This window comes from Diorhabda carinulata, chromosome 8 (assembly GCF_026250575.1).
Source record: "Diorhabda carinulata isolate Delta chromosome 8, icDioCari1.1, whole genome shotgun sequence".
Taxonomy (NCBI): Eukaryota; Metazoa; Arthropoda; class Insecta; order Coleoptera; family Chrysomelidae; genus Diorhabda; species Diorhabda carinulata.
The window spans coordinates 19,076,256-19,092,469 of NC_079467.1; the positions used below are offsets into that span (position 1 = coordinate 19,076,256).

Sequence of the window (16,214 nt, forward strand, 5' to 3'; positions counted from 1 at the left end):
GGCCGTAACCATATATGTAATACTACTATATCGACAGTTGGTATATGAAAAAACGTCCCTACGTTACTGTACCGACAATATTAATTTTCTCTCTCGTGCGAGACACTTTATCTATACTGCGCATGCTTGAGAATGCACAGAACCGAGCTGGAACCCCGGATGGTAGAGAAATCGTCGACATTCTGTCTTCCTTGGTCGGAACAACTTTTACGTATAGAAACTGTCCATATAGAAGTATTGCATATATGGCCGTAGCTACTGATAGAGAGAGAAAGGACATCGTGTTTCAATTCTGATTCGATGTTTCAAGTAGTGGGAATAAGGTAAAAGTAGAATAACAATTTTCTATTTTAATCTCCAGTAGAGAGAGATTCCACTCCCATGTTGGTCTCTTTATCTTTAATATTAATTATGTGAAAAAATCGAGTAATTAGAAAGTTTTTTGGAAAATTTAATAAAACTAAACAATCCCCTGAATAAAACTTCAAACATAGTTTTTTAATGTTATTTATGATTAAAAAGGTTATAAAATTTAAATCTTTTCATTTGTTTATGTCTAATATTTTTTCAAAGTTTTCCTTATGAGAGCAATTCTCTGTTTATGTGCTTCTGTAGTTAAACTTCTCTTATAAGGCCTCAATTCATCAGTACCAAAACCGGGAGTCCACATATTGTAATTCCTGTTCAAAAATTGCTGTACATCTTTAACTTCGATGGTGCTATTGTGACGATTCTTGGCAATCAGAGCTGCACCATTGAGACATCTATCAACAAATTCATCTACATAACTCAAGATAATTTCTTCTACTTCTTCCTCTAAGTTTAGTGTTTGATCTGTTTCTCTAACTAAATCTTGTAAGCGTTGTTTGGTCAATACTTGTAAAGGTTCGCTTGACGACTGATTATTTTGTTGGACAATTTTTTGTTGTTGTTGCATAGGATTTTGAACTTGTATATTATGAACTAAATTTTGTACTCCAACTAAATTGGTACCTACGAAAAAAACCTTTCTCCATAAAAGAATTAATATGGTAAAAAATATTTACCTGTCATCGTATCTACCATAGACATTCCTGGTTTTATTTCTTCTTTGTGGTCTTCAGAATTTGTATGAGGAATTGTATTTACTACTGGTACCCCGTTACTTACATTTGTCATAATAGTATGCGTTATGGGAACTTGATTGATTACGATATTTTGTTGTTGAATAATGCTATTTGTTAAGTTAGGCACAGACATATTTACAAATTATTTAATACAGAATAAATACTTTTGTGTACAATTATCTGATTGACTTTTTGTGAAATTGTCATATGTCAAAGTATGAGAAACGACGTGTGAAAGGCAATTTTTAATAAATTTTTTCTTTCTTGTTATATTATTATTGAAAGTAATAAAATAATTGTAATTTGTTTTTGTACTACTTGATCTTGATAATTTAATCAATAAATCGTCGTCAATTAAATTTATAAAAATGGTGAATTACATGTGGTAAGTAATTTTTAGTAGATAATTTCATTTTCGTTGAATAAGAAGAAGAATTATTGACAATTGATATATTATTGTTATATATTTTGAAATTGTGAAGAATCAATTTGGAATAAAAATAATCATTTATTTATGTAGCTGAACACATTTTTAAAAAACTCAACCCAATAAATTATCTATCAAATTTATGAACATGGGTAGTTTAACGGTAGCTGATGCAAATGCGCTTACACTCGAAATCGGCCCCTTTGAAACGGTTCATAGATGGAAACGAATGCCAGAATGTGACGAATTTGTTGGAGCCAGGTAGGAATTTACGGACAAAAAAATTATTCTTTCTATAATATTTTCTATTCAGGCGAAGTAAACACACAGTTGTTGCTTACAAAGATGCTATTTATGTGTTCGGAGGAGACAATGGTAAAAGTATGTTGAACGATTTATTACGTTTTGATGTGAAAGAAAAAAGTTGGGGTCGTGCGTTCGCTACGGGATCTCCACCTGCACCAAGGTATATAATAACTTGAAATCAAACTTTTAAACATGTATCTTAACATATTTAGGTATCATCATTCCGCAGTTGTTTATAACACTTCCATGTTCGTTTTTGGTGGTTATACCGGTGATATTCACTCAAACTCTAATCTAACAAATAAAAATGATTTATTTGAATATAAATTCAATTCCGGTCAATGGGTGGAGTGGAAATGGTTTCCAGGGCAAACGCCAGTACCTAGATCAGCGCACGGAGCTGCTGTTTTTGATAATAAACTATGGATATTCGCAGGTTATGATGGAAATGCTCGATTGAATGATATGTGGACTATACCTCTAATTGTAAGTAAAATAAAATTTTTATTATTATAATTAATATAGGTGATTTAGGGCGATGTGAAGAGTTGGGAGGAAGTTGATCAAAAGGGTGAATGTCCGCCTACGTGTTGTAATTTCCCCGTCGCAGTAGCTAGGGATTGTATGTTTGTTTTCAGTGGTCAAAGTGGGGCTAAAATAACAAACTCTCTATTTCAATTCGACTTTAAAGATAAAATGTAAGTAATAAATTCATAAATTGATCATTTGTATATCAATATTTTATTTAATAATTAGTTGGACGAGAATATCTACTGAACACATTCTTCGAGGTGCTCCTGCTCCTCCAGCGCGACGTTACGGACATACTATGGTGTCATTTGATCGACATTTATATGTATTCGGTGGAGCTGCAGATTCAACTCTATCAAATGATTTACACTGTTTTGATTTAGATTCACGTAAATGGTCTATAGTATTACCAGATGCGGAATCTTTTGTACCATCCGGTAGGTTGTTTCATGCAGCTGCTGTTGTCGGCGATGCCATGTTCATTTTCGGTGGTACCGGGGATAATAATGTTCGAAGCGGAGAGATGTATAGGTATATATAATAAAACGACTAAATCTAGTCGATTTATTATTTTAATATTAGATTTCAGTTTTCGAATTATCCCAAATGTACCCTACACGAAGATTACGGTAAATTACTTGAAACTAGAATGTTTTGTGATACTCAATTTATTGTCGGCCCCGAAGAAAGGAAAATAACCGGTCACGTCGCTTTGGTGGCTGCTAGATCCGGTTACTTAAGGAAATTAATTCGACAGGCTAAAATTGATCGCGACAAGCATTTAGAAAGAGTGTTTGGTGAGTTTTCAAAATAATATTTTGATTTATGTTTCATATTACTTATTTTTTCAGGTACTTCGAATGTTCCTTTTGCTGATATACCTTTAGCGGAAGTAAAACTTCCTGATGCCGATCCTGAAGCTTTCGAAATGGTTTTGAATTATATATACATGGATTGTATCGATCCGACTAAAAGGGGTAGAGATGGTGAAGATCCTTTTTCTAATAGAATCGTTTTGAGGATGATGGACGTTTATAGGTATGATTTTTCTTTTTATTAACATTAAAAAATTGTTTATTTTTATTTTTCAGGTTGGCAGTACAATTTAACATGGCGAGATTGGAACATTTGTGTGTTCAATACTTAAATGCTACTATTTGTTTAAAAAATGTTCTGGTCGCTTTACATAAAGCCGATCAACTTCAGTTGGACTTTATCAAAGAACATTGTTTACGATATATAGTTAAAGAGAGTAATTATAATCAGATAGTAATGAGTACTGAATTTGAAACCTTGGATCGGAGTCTAATGGTGGAAATTATAAGAAGAAAACAGATGCCTCAATATAAGGTTTGTGTTAACTAATAATAAATTTATTGCAGGTTATTTCCAATTTTTATCTCAATCTCAATCTTAATCTTCAGTTTTGGGAAAAATCTAATTTGAGTGAAAATATTATTAAAAATTGATCAATATATCATGTTGGACTGATATGGGGTTCACTCACAGGGGGGAAAAGTTGGACAAGTGGAGGGATTATTTCAATGAACTGCTAAATGACAAAACAGAAAGAAAAGAGGAAGAAGAGGAGACAGTAATATGTGAAGAATGACAAAATTGACAGTAGGAATGGGATTCGAATAGAGGTTATAATGTACGGTGGTGAACTCTTAGGGTTGAGGGAGTGAATTTGATTAAAAGTGTATGGGACCAAGAGCAGATGTCAAATTAATGAGTGATTATTTATATAATTATTTACCCAGTAGATAAGAAGGGGGATGTAACAAACTGCGTGAATTATGGGGGTATCACTCTTCTAGATGTCTTATACAAAGTCTTATCCAGTGCAACAAATAAGGATCTTGAAAAACCACCACATGAGGCATTTTCATGCAGATCTCATTGCTGCCCATATTTAAGGAGTCCGAAGACAACTAACATTGTAGATAAATCTTTAGAAGAGAAAAGTGTTACAATTGTTTCTTATGTATTTTAAAATTGGAAGAAGAAACCTACTCTGATCTTGAAGATATCAAAGTTGGACTACCACTAGGAAAGTGTACTAGAACATGTTTTATATTTATATTAGCCATTTTAGCAGTAGGAAAGTGCAATGAAGAATCAACCAACAGTTATCTACAATTTCACAAAAAGATGGGACTAGTTCACAATAATAACCAGTTCTTGAACTTGAATTCCTTGGAGAGTGCATGTTAAAAGAGAAGAACTTCAGTTGAAATATAAAAAAATTAGTGGCTAATTGTTTGAGACTTTTTGTTTCTTATAGTTTATCTGCATCGACTTGTGGAGTGCAATTATGGGGATATAACTTAGTTATCATCAGAATATTCCAAGAGATGTGAAGAAAAATTTAGAGAAAAAAGTAAATAAGTTATTTATTAGTCGATTTTAACTTATTGGGTTTCTCCCTGACTATTAACTTTTGTCATATTTACCCAGTTCTAGAAGCTACTAATCACGCTATTTCTATTTTTCAACTAAAGTTTTGAATTATTTTGAGCTATACAAGTGAAATGTAAATCTATTTAAAAAGACTATTACCCCTACTTTTATACCACAAATTTCTACAATTTATACACTTAGAGGTGTTAGTTTTACACATGTTATGGTAGTATAAATCTAGTAAATTTTAATAAAAACAGGTTTAATGCAAATTTTTCTTCAGGCCCTTGCTGAAAATCAATTCGATACAGCCGGAGGTTCCCTAGAACAAGATATGGCGATGTTTTTACGAGTAACCGGTAAAGAATTCTGCGACATCGATTTGAACTTAGACGGAAATCTCATTCCGGCTCATAAAACTATCCTAGCAGCTCGATGTGGGTATTTTGAAGCCATGTTTAGATCATTTATGCCAGCTGATAGCAAAGTTAACGTAAATAAACTCCATACATAAAAATCTAATAAATTTTACAATTTTTTTCCTATTTTCAGATCCAAATAGGTGAAATGATACCATCAAAAGAATCATTCGATTCCCTACTACGATATATCTATTATGGTGATGTAAATATGCCTCCTGAAGATTCTCTCTACCTCTTCTCGGCCCCTTTCTTTTACGGTTTCACCAACAATCGCCTACAAGCTTTTTGTAAACAGAATCTCGAAATGAACGTCACTTTCGAAAATGTTATACAAATTTTAGAAGCCGCAGATAAAATGCAAGCCACAGATATGAAAAAATACGCTTTGGATTTAATCGTTCACCATTTTACCAAAGTAAACTTTCAAAATTTACACAAGGTATTTGGGTCTGATGAATTTTTTATGTTTAGGTGGCGAAATTACCCAGATTGCGTTTGCTGAGTAAAGAATTAATTCTGGATATATTAGAAGTTCTTGCGGAAAGTATGGAATCGAATATGCGTAACGACGTTTCGAATTCTCTGTTAAATTTGGATCAATGATTGTCGTTGATGAGAAAGGATATGAAGTTAACTTTGAGACGAGTAACGATTATATTGATTACTGTTATTTCGGCCATTATCGATAGAAGTTTGTTGGAAAAACTCGAATACAAAGATGTGTGAGTTTTTCAATTGGATAATTCTACAAATTCAGTTGTTTTTTTTCTTCTATTTTTATATTTGGTTCGAATTATTTGCCATTTGATAATTTTTTGTAAATTCTCATTTAACCTCTTATGGATTGATATATTTATTCACACATTTTGCTTTTATTACAATAAAAACAATTAATTGATTGTTTATCATATTCAATTGTTTTCATGTAAAAATATCATTTACATACTAATTGATAATAAATTTCTTCCAGATATTTCTAATGGTTGTTTTCTGAAGGTACCTCGTATGTATTATATTCTTAATACTTTAAAGGCTGTTTTTCAACTTTTTTGTAGAATTCATAGCTAGATTTTGATTAAAATTATGTTTTTGTCGAAAATATAGTGAATTTCAATAGTAGTTCAAATGTACCATCAAATATATTTTAAAAAGTTATAAAAAAATTGAAATTATTGGTTAAAACGGGTGGACATTAATGAAATAAGTATAAAGCATAATTTATTGTTTCTATCACTTGTATTAAATTAAAAATGTTACAGGGACATCTCGAAATGTTTTTAAAATAAAAACTTGAAACGAAAAATTAGTTTCCATTGTAAGTTTCCAAAAAAAATCGATTAAACATACCAAATTGTTTTATGTGTCAATCTTAATTGGGTTTTGATAACTATTATCAATGATTTTTCCGAATTCATAATGATTAATGATATATTTTTTCAATCTTTTCAAATAGTCGTTTTCTGAAAGACCCTCGTATACATTCATGATAATTTCGAAAGCATTTTCACATTTTTGTAGAATGGAGTCACTATAATTTGAAAAAAATTTAATTTTATGGGAATAATATCAATAATAATTCAAATGTACAATCAAATGTTTTTTGAAAATTTGTCGAAAAAAGTGAAATTATTGGTTAAATACGGGTGAACAGTAATAGATTGAGTATAAAACATAATTTACTGATTTAGTCACAAAGATTTCATTAAAAAATGTTACAAAAACATTTCAATTTGTTTCTATATAACTACTAGTAACGAAAACTAATTTTTTTGTATGAATTCACAAAAATCGATTTATTTTTATTTAAAAAAATTCTACAATTTTGATTTTTTTGATTCAAAATACAATTTATTACTTGGAAATTTAAATATTGAAACTATTGAATAAACTATTTTTCTCATCGTGTTTTATTTATAAAAGTTCGGATGATAAATAAATTCCTTTTTTTCCTATATTAGTTCACCATTTTTCAAATTTTGATACATTCTCATAATACGAGGGCTATATATAAAGTAACAAATTTTCTGGTCAGCACCGCCATCTTGACATCAAAATGGTTATATACTTATAAAGCATGGCATTAAAATAATTAGACCAGAAAATCCTGGAAGTTTTTCAAGACTTTTTCTTGGTGGAAAATAGAATAAACGACATTTATATCCAGATTTAGTTCAGCAAAAAATTTTCTACACAACAAACATCGTTTTCATACGACCTCATTTACCAAAAACTCTAATGAAAAATTATAAATCATCTGTCAAATGATTATAACCTATTTCCAATTAAAGAGATGAAGGTATGTTCAAGAATTCTCGAATGTCAAATCAAGTATCTCTAAAATAATTATAACCTATTTATAGTGATAGAAATGAAGTTAGGTCTAAGAACTCTTAAATAACAAGTTATCATTTATCTGCCAGATGATTATAACCTATTTCCAGTGGTAGAGATGAAGTTGGGTCTAAGAACTCCCAAATCAAAAGTTATAATTTAACTGTCAAATGGTTATAACTTATTTCCAGTAATATAAGGCATTTTCTAGACAACCCTCGTACTACTTACTTTACAATATAAAAAATTTATTTATTCTATTTATTTTCATAACTATGGAGCAAAAAAATTAACATTAAAATGCTGTAAACATTTGAAGAAAAAAACTATACAAAATTTTATCATTCTAAAAGTTCCTTTTTTCAAAAAAATATTTTGTAGCATTAACAAAATCACCATTTATTCTAATATAACCCACAAACTCATTCACCTGGCTTCTTATTGGTTTAAATGATTCTGGCTGAAGAAATTCCAATAATTCTTTTTCTAAAACGTTGATGTCACCCTGGATTTTTTTAATGATTGTATGTCGCTTCAAACCACCCTGAGATATTTTTAAATAAACAGGTAACATGTGATTTTTCGTTCTTTGGATAAAATAAGCTTTATCTTTTAAATTTTCACCTTGCGGTTTCCATCCAGAAGCGGACCTGTCTTTTGAAATTGGTTCGGGAATTATTGATGGTGGAAGGGCTCTTTCTACGTATTTCCATTCATTTGGATCGTTTGTTTTTTCAAATTTTGTAGTTATTTCTCCTACATCTTCCAGAAATGGAGAAGCTGTGTAACTTCCATTTCTTACTTGTATGAACTAAAATAAGTCTAAAATTTTAGAAACAATCTAATAAATAAAATTAACCTACCTTATTAAATATTATATAAGGTTTACGTAATATATTTATAAAATTATACCTTACAGACATATTTATTTAATTAATTTTTTTGGCTAGGAAGATTCTTCTTTTTTATTTGTATGTTATGACTCTTTTTATCTATGTATTTAAGCAAATTCAATAGTTTATTTATTAAAATGATAATTTTGAAGGACTATTATCAAGATTGTTATTATATAACATAATAAAATATAAAACTACTTCAAATACCGTCTAGTATTAAATTATTAAATACTCATATTACGGTGTTGCCGGCTCTTCTGTTAAATTTGTTATATAATTTATTTCAATTGTTTCATTAAAGTTTCCTAAATTTTTCTTTTTTACTAAATCAATAATAGTTGTATGTGTGTATTTGGGATCTCGTATACACTGCGACCCAAAGGATCTATTGTGTCCTCCTTTCTTGCTGCGATGCTGGAGGATCCAGTGTTTACAGCTGATCAATTAATCCCACTCCTTTCAAAAAGTCTAGAATGTGGGATGTCTTTAAGTGCCAGAAATCTTCGTTTTCTATTTCATACGCACCCAGGTGTAGTGCTTGGGCTGTTTTGATGCCCGCCATCAAACCTTAGGTTCATCAGACTCATTAAGAGTGTGATCCCCTTAGTGATCTTCCGCGGCAGCTTCGTTGCAAGCGCATTTTATTTCCAATGGAGCCTCGAAGGTTAATTCTCTGTGGCCCTGGTTTTGTTCTCCTCCTTTTTCTTTAGGCCCAGATAATAGTTTGTTGAATGTTAAATTAATTATTTGTAAGAAAAACATATTCGAATTTTTTTGTTTACTTGGCAACAACGTGACAAAATTTTAGCCTCGTTTGAACTCTGTTCATAGATAACCTTTATTTTGTTTACGTACCTGTAGTCAAATTATGAATTCTTAATTGAAAAGAAAACGAGAAAATGTTCATTATAAAGTGTTTATTATTTTACTAATTTATATAATCTGATAAGATATATGGCTAGTATATAGCAAATGAATATGAAAATCAAGACATTTGTAAATATTTTATGCACGTAAGTTTTTATTTCCTTTTTCTAATTTTTTAAATTATAGTTAATAATATCATTGTTCAGTTTAAACTGACCAACAAAACTTGATTTTTGGAGAACTTAAGTTAATATTTTTTACAAACAAATTAAAATTTTTAATAAATTCAGTAGTTGATTTTGTAATAATTAACTGCAGTAATTATGTTGTTTGTACTGCTTATCGTAAATTGATATAATGAAAGAAAAATACGAGGTGGGAAAGAATTAACTATTGATAATTTCTTTTTTTCACAAAGAAACTAAATTTATACAAAATGTATGAAAAGATAAAACTAATTAATTCAATTTTTTTATCTAACAAAATAAACATCTGTATCCATTTAACTAATCTCTTTGTTTTAATTAGTTTTTGAAAAATTTTAATTACATCCTAGATATATGTAAGTACATAAAGAGTGAGTCACTATGAATGAACAGACTAAAAAAAAGGAAGAACAAGTACAACCTGATGGAGGATACGGTTGGGTTATTATTTTTGCCATAATTTTACTTAATGTATGTACCAATTTTTTTTATTATAATATATATTGTAGTCAAAAAGTAACTTTTGTTGTAAAATATGTTCAAATTGAAAAAAAAATATTCTAGGCTAGTCTATCAACTCTAGTTTCATGTTTCGGTATTATATTTGGAGCAGATTTGAAATCTATGGGGGTTAGTGCTGCTCAAATTTCTCTTTTATTGCATTTACAAAGTTCTCTCTACTGTATAGTAGGTAAGTTAATTGTAAAAAAAAATTAGCGATCAGGTGATTTACAATTTTTTCAGGTTTTTTTGGAAGCCCTTTATTAAAAAAATATCAATTTCGCACAATAGCGTTTATTGGTGCCGCAATTTGGTGCTCAGGAATATTTATTACAGCTTTTGCTGCCACATATACTTTATTGGTATTTACAATTTCTTTTATCACAGGTAAGTATAAATAAACTTATTTGTGGATATATTTTAATATATTCCTGTATTTATAGTGATAAATAAAAATTCCCTCAATCTACATACCTTTTTTAATATCTGGCAACATTGTACTAATATAACCTATTCTCATTAATAACTTCATTATTTATAAAAATTTTAATATTCTTTTTATTTCATATTGTTATTCTTTTCCTTGTGGAGCTGCCTTTTTCTTTAATGTCAATCATCTCATAAAATTCTTCTTTACCTCTTACTACTGTTAATATGTAGTACCAGACCATGTGTGTATACATTGATTTAAAAAACAAAGAAGCAATAAATAAAAGTTTGGACCCAGGATGGTGATTGCATATGACTCATTATAATATAAAAAATGAACAGAATTTATTGTAAATTTAAGATTTTTCTAATAAAATTTAAACTAAATTCATTTTGCACAAAAACTGAATCTTATGTGTATAGTAAAAAATATGATTTTACGATGGAACAATTTCATGTAGCTTAATATTTTTTGTACTTAAATTAATTAATAACTGTTATTATTACTATTACTTTATTCTTATAATTTTTATCTTTTTAATATCATTTATAATGAGCCAATATTGTCACTTGAATATGTAATTGACTTTAAATAAATGAATGAATTTGAAAAGTTCTCATATAATTGGGAAATATATTCACATTTTAATTTTCTTGGAAATCCTCTCAATAAATTTTTGGCAGACAGTTTTCCTGAAAAGTTTTATCAATTCTTTTTTATTTTGAGTCAAAAAGTTGCTGTAATATTATTTCATATTAAGGCAACAGTAAGTTTTTCGAATTTTTATGATTTTTAAAGCATTCAATTATAAAAAATGATATAAGAATTATTGTTAGAAGAGTGACTGTCATCAAACTTTTAGCTTTAAGTTTCTATAAAAACATTTATCAGTGAAATGTTGAGAACATAATACCTTTGTTCTTATAGATATTCCATTCACTCTATTTAAAGAATGTATCCAAAAATCAATTGAACCTATTTTTATAATCATGTTACACCTATATCTTGACCTTATCAATTTTCAAAATATAAAAGTTTTTTTTTGTATCTTATATATTTAAAATTAATAGTAGGGAATGAAGAAAATGAAATTTACCTGTGAAAAGTGATCCAATATTTATTCAAGCAGCTGCGAACTACATAACTAACAATTTTGTTGGTAATCTAATGTTTTAACACTTAGGCACTATTCTAATTGATCCTATAGGATAACTATTTAAATACAAACAAAACCACAAAATTTATTCACAACCACTATACAATTAATTAAAATTTTCGAAAACAAACAATTGATCACTAACGGCCAAGTAAAATGAGTCATAATTTAATATTTAAAATGTCTACTTCACTTTAAATTCAATGTGTAGATGTTCTTAAACCATTAAATTGATTTATTGTTATTCTTCTTTTTTTCATAATCGCATTATTGGCAAATTGAACACCTCTAAGAATTCGTTAAAATTATAATGAAAAGTTTGGTCGTACATTTATGTCAATTGAACATTTTTTTCTTAATGTTCTCAAATAAAAATATTAAATAAGATAATTTTTCAATAAATTGAGTATCAAGAACCAACTATTTCATGATTATTAGCAAATAATATATATCTTATAACCCTAAATTTTTGCGTAAAGTGAAACTTGGCAATGTAGCATAAAATCTATTGGAAACTATTAGATGTGTTTGTTGTTACAATAAATATCATACACAAAAGATCTATCAAATTAATTTATATAAATCAATATAAAGTTAATAAATTAGTTGTAATTGAATAGAATTATCCGATTTTCAGGTATCGGTCAAGGTATTTTAATGCCAGCGACGTACTTAGCAACAAATACATATTTCAAAAAAAGACTTACTTTAGCAGTCAGTATATCAACGACAGGTGCTACTCTATTTTCAGTGATTTCTCCGAAAATATGTGATATTTTAGTGACTAAAGTAGGAAGAAAATACACTGTTTTGATTTTATTTTTCATATCACTTTTATCATTTATCGGTTGTTTGTTGTTAAAACCACTACCAAAGAAGGAAGTCCAACGGGACGAATTGGTCACTTTAAATAATACCAAACAGGTAAGTTCCTTCTATTAGTTGAAAATTCTTCTTTTTAACCCCAAACCTTTCAATATTGAATAATGTGCATTGAGTTTTTACTATATTTCGTAATACAAAAATTTTAATATAGCTTTTAAATTTCGTTATTTTTATTATTTATTTATTATTTTAATCTGTTGAATAAAAATCTAACAGAATGTAAAATGATCTAAGAAAGAGACAATATAAAAGGTAGTAAACGGGATGAAAAGGGTATTAGGATCTAAAAAAAGTCAAATAGGATCTATAAGCGAAAGACAGGATTTAAAGGAATCTGGGAAAAAAAATCAGGATCTGAAAGAACAAATCGAATCTAAAATTGTCTAAGAAGACAAAACAGACTAGAAAAGAGTCTAAAAGGTATCTAAAAAAACCAAAACAAAATCCAAAAGAAAGGAAATTAAATTTTAAAAAAATAGGCCCTACAATTGGTTCATAAGAGATTTTAAGGAAAGATACTAGAAACTGTAAGCAACTGAGATAGCAAACCAGGATTTGAAAGACAAAACAGGATTTAGAATGAGAAAAATGGACTTGAAATTGTTCAGAAAGAGAAAATGGGATCTTGAAGAGTCAAAGAAGAGGGAACTGGATTTTGAAAAGTCAAAGGAGGGAGAACAGGATCTAAGAGACAAAACAAAATCCAAAAAAGAGGAAACTGAATCTAAAAAAGGAAATAGGACCTACAATTGATCATAAAGAGAAAACACAACATAAAATAGACAAAAAAAGGATGTGGGATGAAAAAAATGAGATCTTGAGAGTCATAGAAAGGAGAATAGGATCTAAAAGAGACAAAACAGGGTCTAGGATGAGAAAGAGGGATCTAGAGAAAGAGAAAGAAGGATCTTAAAGATTCTTAGAAGAGGGAACAGGACCTAGAGAGAGTACGAGGACTGAAAGAGTAAAAGCATGTTTTGTAAGAGAGAAAAGGAGATCTAAACGAGGATACGAAGAGTAAATGGAATTTAAAAGGATAGAAACCATGCTCTAATTGAGCCAGAGGAAATTTACATTTGAATTTTTTCTCGGTTGTTATCATTGAACGATATTGTGAGCTCACTATTTTTTTAAATTCAATAAAACCAAAAGAAAATTAACGGAATATTAATCATTATAAAATTATAAAAAATATGTTATCAACTTCAATTCAAATTATAAAAAATGACAAATAAGACATTATAACCAACGTATAGAATGTAATTTCCTTTAAAAATTGTGGCATAATTTTCTGTGATTGGTGTTATAACCATCATGGCGGCTTTATTTTGATGAAATTATTTGATTTTGACCGTTCGAATGTTGCAACTTCATCACACTTTTGTTTTAGACAAACGTTGAAAATAGCACAAATAAAATCTACAAAGAAACTACTCGACCCATCAAAAAGGACACAATTACATCGAAATTAATCAGTATATTCGATTTGACGTTACTTAAACAACCGTCATATACTGTGGCTATCATTTGTTTGGGCGTATCGTTTGCCGCTGAGCTCAATATGGTTCTGATGATGCAAGTCGTCCTTCCGGAACTTTCTAATTTTAAAAGTAACGAAGTGGCCAATGTTACTTCCGTACAATTCGGTTTCGATATAATTGGAAGATTGATTATTCCGATGGTGTGTCATTATTTTAAAGCTAATCCGAAATGGGTGTACGTTAGTGCCCTATTAACCGCTACTGTCGCTAGAACATGTAAGTACGTTGAATACGACTGTTGCTATTTAATTTTTGAGATAGACAAATAAAAGCAAAAATTTATAATTAAATATGGATTTATTGTTTATCAAAATATTCTCCATTAATATGAGAACACTTTTATATGCGTTTGAACCAATTGTCCTTTCCGATTGAGGTACCTCCAAAACTTGTTATTTGAACCCATCAACCGCTTCTTCGGGTGTAGAAAAAGTTAACCTCGCAATTTATCTTTAATTATTTTAAATTTTCATGAATTTTGGTTACTCTCCAAATACGTGAAAGGAAAAACTTCGTTTGAGGTTATGTTGAAAATACTCCATAGAGTTTTTTTGTGAACTATAAGAGAGCTTAATACCCTTATTTTTCATTCTACTCTTACCACATTTTAATAAAATGAATTCAATATTGACGAGCTACAAACCAATCAAAAACTGATTCATATTATGTTTATTTTATCTAAATACTGATATTTAACTGAGATAAAGAACTAATTTTACAGATTCATAAATATTTTCAAATTTTCCCGTTTACAAAACTCACAGTCGTTTGAGGTTATATGGAAAATGCTCAATAGGGTATTTTATAAAATCAAATAGATAAATTTTTCTATCTTATATTGACGAAAATCGAACAGATTTGTTAATAATTTATCAAAAACTAGTTTAGTTTATGTCCATTACACCAAAATAGTTATATTTCGCTGAAAAAAAAACTATCTCAATTCAATTCTAATTTTCATCAATATTTTCAATTTTCCCGCTAAAACCTGTAGAAGTGTCATGGTTGCTTTCAAATGACGTTCAAGTTTACAAGGTTCGTTTGAGGTTATGTTGAAATTACTTAATAGGTTGTTTTGTGAAATGAATAGAGGAAACAAAAACTAGTTCATATCAATTCCATTTCACCACTGAATTTTGAAGCTTTTTCAAATTTCATTAGAAGATATTAACTAAACAATCATTTCAGTAATGATAGCGTATCGTTATTTCAGTATTGACGTTGTATACGCAATCGTATATCATAGTATACATCGCCTGTAGCATCATTGGTGCAACCAAAGGGATGAGGGCTGTATATCAATCTGTTATCATACCAAAGCTAGTTCCTTTGGATAAATTCGTAGCCGCCAATGGCTTTCAAATGTTTTTCACTGGTGCAATCTCGTTAGTTATCGGTCCAATTATAGGTAAGTATGATTTTTAAAGCACACTCTGTATATTTATTTTGAAAAAACAATTTTTTGTGTGTACCATTTTAGGTGTTGTACATGATGCCTTTAGTTCGTACAAACCTGCGTTACATGCATCATCGATATTGTCGTGTTTTTGTGTTATTTTATGGATTTTTGAAACTTGTTTTACAAGAAAAATTTCTGTTAATAATCATGTTTGTTGAATTTTTAATTTAAATAAATAATTATTTTATTATTACCGCCTTTAATTTTAATAAAAACAATCTATTCGATGCTAATAGGGAAGTTGACTCTGACAAGCCAAGAATCGATCTTTCTCTAAACATAAATAACTTTTTAGAATCGAGTTGAACCCGTCTTGAGTCAATTAAAATCGATTATCATTCGATAACTTCGACTTTTTTTAAACAACAACATGTAACTTATGAGAGTAGTACAGTTTTAATCGTTTTCATGTATCGACTCTTATTTTTTTCATTTCTTCGTTAAACTAACCTCTGTTGGTTGAATCATATTAAATATCATCGTTGGTATACTTTGTAACCATTTTAAATATCATCATATCATTCAAGAATTTCCACAATAAACAATTATTAAAAAGTCTAACAGATAATCGAAAAGTCGACTTTCAGCAATGATTATTTGGCTTTAAGAATCGAAAAATTCGATTCTAAAATCCATCCCGCTAATACCTTCAAACTTTTGTATCTAAGTTCTTTCTACAATTCACTTGACGTGGAATTTCTTCTTTTTTAATGAGTTGTTTACATGTTAAATGAAACGACAAATTAA

At 29.2% G+C, this 16,214-nt stretch overlaps 4 protein-coding genes across 8 annotated transcripts; 2 read left to right on the plus strand and 2 right to left on the minus strand.

The window, feature by feature from the left end:
- Nucleotides 1-491: 491 nt before the first annotated feature.
- Nucleotides 492-1,313, minus strand: LOC130896969 (transcription initiation factor TFIID subunit 12). Its single transcript, XM_057805415.1, has 2 exons — nucleotides 1,047-1,313; nucleotides 492-993 (listed from the first exon to the last, which is right to left on the minus strand). Exons 1-2 carry the CDS (start codon nucleotides 1,237-1,239, stop codon nucleotides 557-559), a joined length of 630 nt encoding a protein of 209 aa, XP_057661398.1. The 5' UTR covers nucleotides 1,240-1,313; the 3' UTR covers nucleotides 492-556.
- Nucleotides 1,306-8,337, plus strand: LOC130896965 (leucine-zipper-like transcriptional regulator 1). 4 transcript variants are annotated; one of them, XR_009059642.1, is made up of 13 exons: nucleotides 1,359-1,491; nucleotides 1,627-1,794; nucleotides 1,847-1,999; nucleotides 2,052-2,325; nucleotides 2,374-2,537; nucleotides 2,596-2,901; nucleotides 2,953-3,167; nucleotides 3,222-3,408; nucleotides 3,462-3,720; nucleotides 5,057-5,266; nucleotides 5,326-5,610; nucleotides 5,667-5,917; nucleotides 6,166-8,337. XR_009059642.1 is itself a non-coding variant. In XM_057805408.1 (12 exons), the coding sequence occupies exons 2-12, from the start codon at nucleotides 1,676-1,678 to the stop codon at nucleotides 5,796-5,798; spliced, it is 2,304 nt and encodes a 767-aa protein (XP_057661391.1). In that variant the 5' UTR covers nucleotides 1,306-1,491; nucleotides 1,627-1,675; the 3' UTR covers nucleotides 5,799-7,095. The 4 variants fall into 4 exon arrangements, 2 of the variants coding, with proteins under 2 accessions (XP_057661391.1, XP_057661390.1); XM_057805408.1 differs by having other exon boundaries at nucleotides 1,306-1,491; nucleotides 5,667-7,095; XR_009059643.1 differs by lacking the exon at nucleotides 1,359-1,491 and having other exon boundaries at nucleotides 1,531-1,794.
- Nucleotides 7,774-8,681, minus strand: LOC130896970 (probable 39S ribosomal protein L49, mitochondrial). The gene is made up of 2 exons (XM_057805416.1): nucleotides 8,390-8,681; nucleotides 7,774-8,337 (listed from the first exon to the last, which is right to left on the minus strand). Exons 1-2 carry the CDS (start codon nucleotides 8,447-8,449, stop codon nucleotides 7,873-7,875), a joined length of 525 nt encoding a protein of 174 aa, XP_057661399.1. The 5' UTR covers nucleotides 8,450-8,681; the 3' UTR covers nucleotides 7,774-7,872.
- LOC130896967 (monocarboxylate transporter 10-like) lies at nucleotides 8,635-15,657 on the plus strand. Of its 2 annotated transcripts, none has more exons than XM_057805409.1 (8): nucleotides 8,635-9,435; nucleotides 9,846-9,966; nucleotides 10,060-10,186; nucleotides 10,240-10,383; nucleotides 12,220-12,506; nucleotides 13,858-14,224; nucleotides 15,222-15,416; nucleotides 15,489-15,657. In XM_057805409.1, exons 2-8 carry the CDS (start codon nucleotides 9,877-9,879, stop codon nucleotides 15,623-15,625), a joined length of 1,347 nt encoding a protein of 448 aa, XP_057661392.1. In that variant the 5' UTR covers nucleotides 8,635-9,435; nucleotides 9,846-9,876; the 3' UTR covers nucleotides 15,626-15,657. The 2 variants fall into 2 exon arrangements, with proteins under 2 accessions (XP_057661392.1, XP_057661393.1); XM_057805410.1 differs by having other exon boundaries at nucleotides 9,229-9,435; nucleotides 9,818-9,966.
- Nucleotides 15,658-16,214: the final 557 nt, after the last annotated feature.

Coding starts and splice junctions, on each gene's coding strand:
- LOC130896969 (XM_057805415.1), bottom strand. CDS start 1,239: ATGTCTGTGCCTAACTTAACAAATAGCATTATTCAACAACAAAATATC. Junction 994..1,046: donor TATGGTAGATACGATGACAG/GTAAATATTTTT, acceptor TTTTTTTCGTAG/GTACCAATTTAGTTGGAGTA.
- LOC130896965 (XM_057805408.1), top strand. CDS start 1,676: ATGAACATGGGTAGTTTAACGGTAGCTGATGCAAATGCGCTTACACTC. Junction 2,000..2,051: donor GGATCTCCACCTGCACCAAG/GTATATAATAAC, acceptor TAACATATTTAG/GTATCATCATTCCGCAGTTG. Junction 2,326..2,373: donor TGTGGACTATACCTCTAATT/GTAAGTAAAATA, acceptor TAGGTGATTTAG/GGCGATGTGAAGAGTTGGGA.
- LOC130896970 (XM_057805416.1), bottom strand. CDS start 8,449: ATGTCTGTAAGGTATAATTTTATAAATATATTACGTAAACCTTATATA. Junction 8,338..8,389: donor CTTATATAATATTTAATAAG/GTAGGTTAATTT, acceptor GACTTATTTTAG/TTCATACAAGTAAGAAATGG.
- LOC130896967 (XM_057805409.1), top strand. CDS start 9,877: ATGAATGAACAGACTAAAAAAAAGGAAGAACAAGTACAACCTGATGGA. Junction 10,384..12,219: donor TACAATTTCTTTTATCACAG/GTAAGTATAAAT, acceptor TCCGATTTTCAG/GTATCGGTCAAGGTATTTTA. Junction 15,417..15,488: donor AGTTATCGGTCCAATTATAG/GTAAGTATGATT, acceptor GTACCATTTTAG/GTGTTGTACATGATGCCTTT.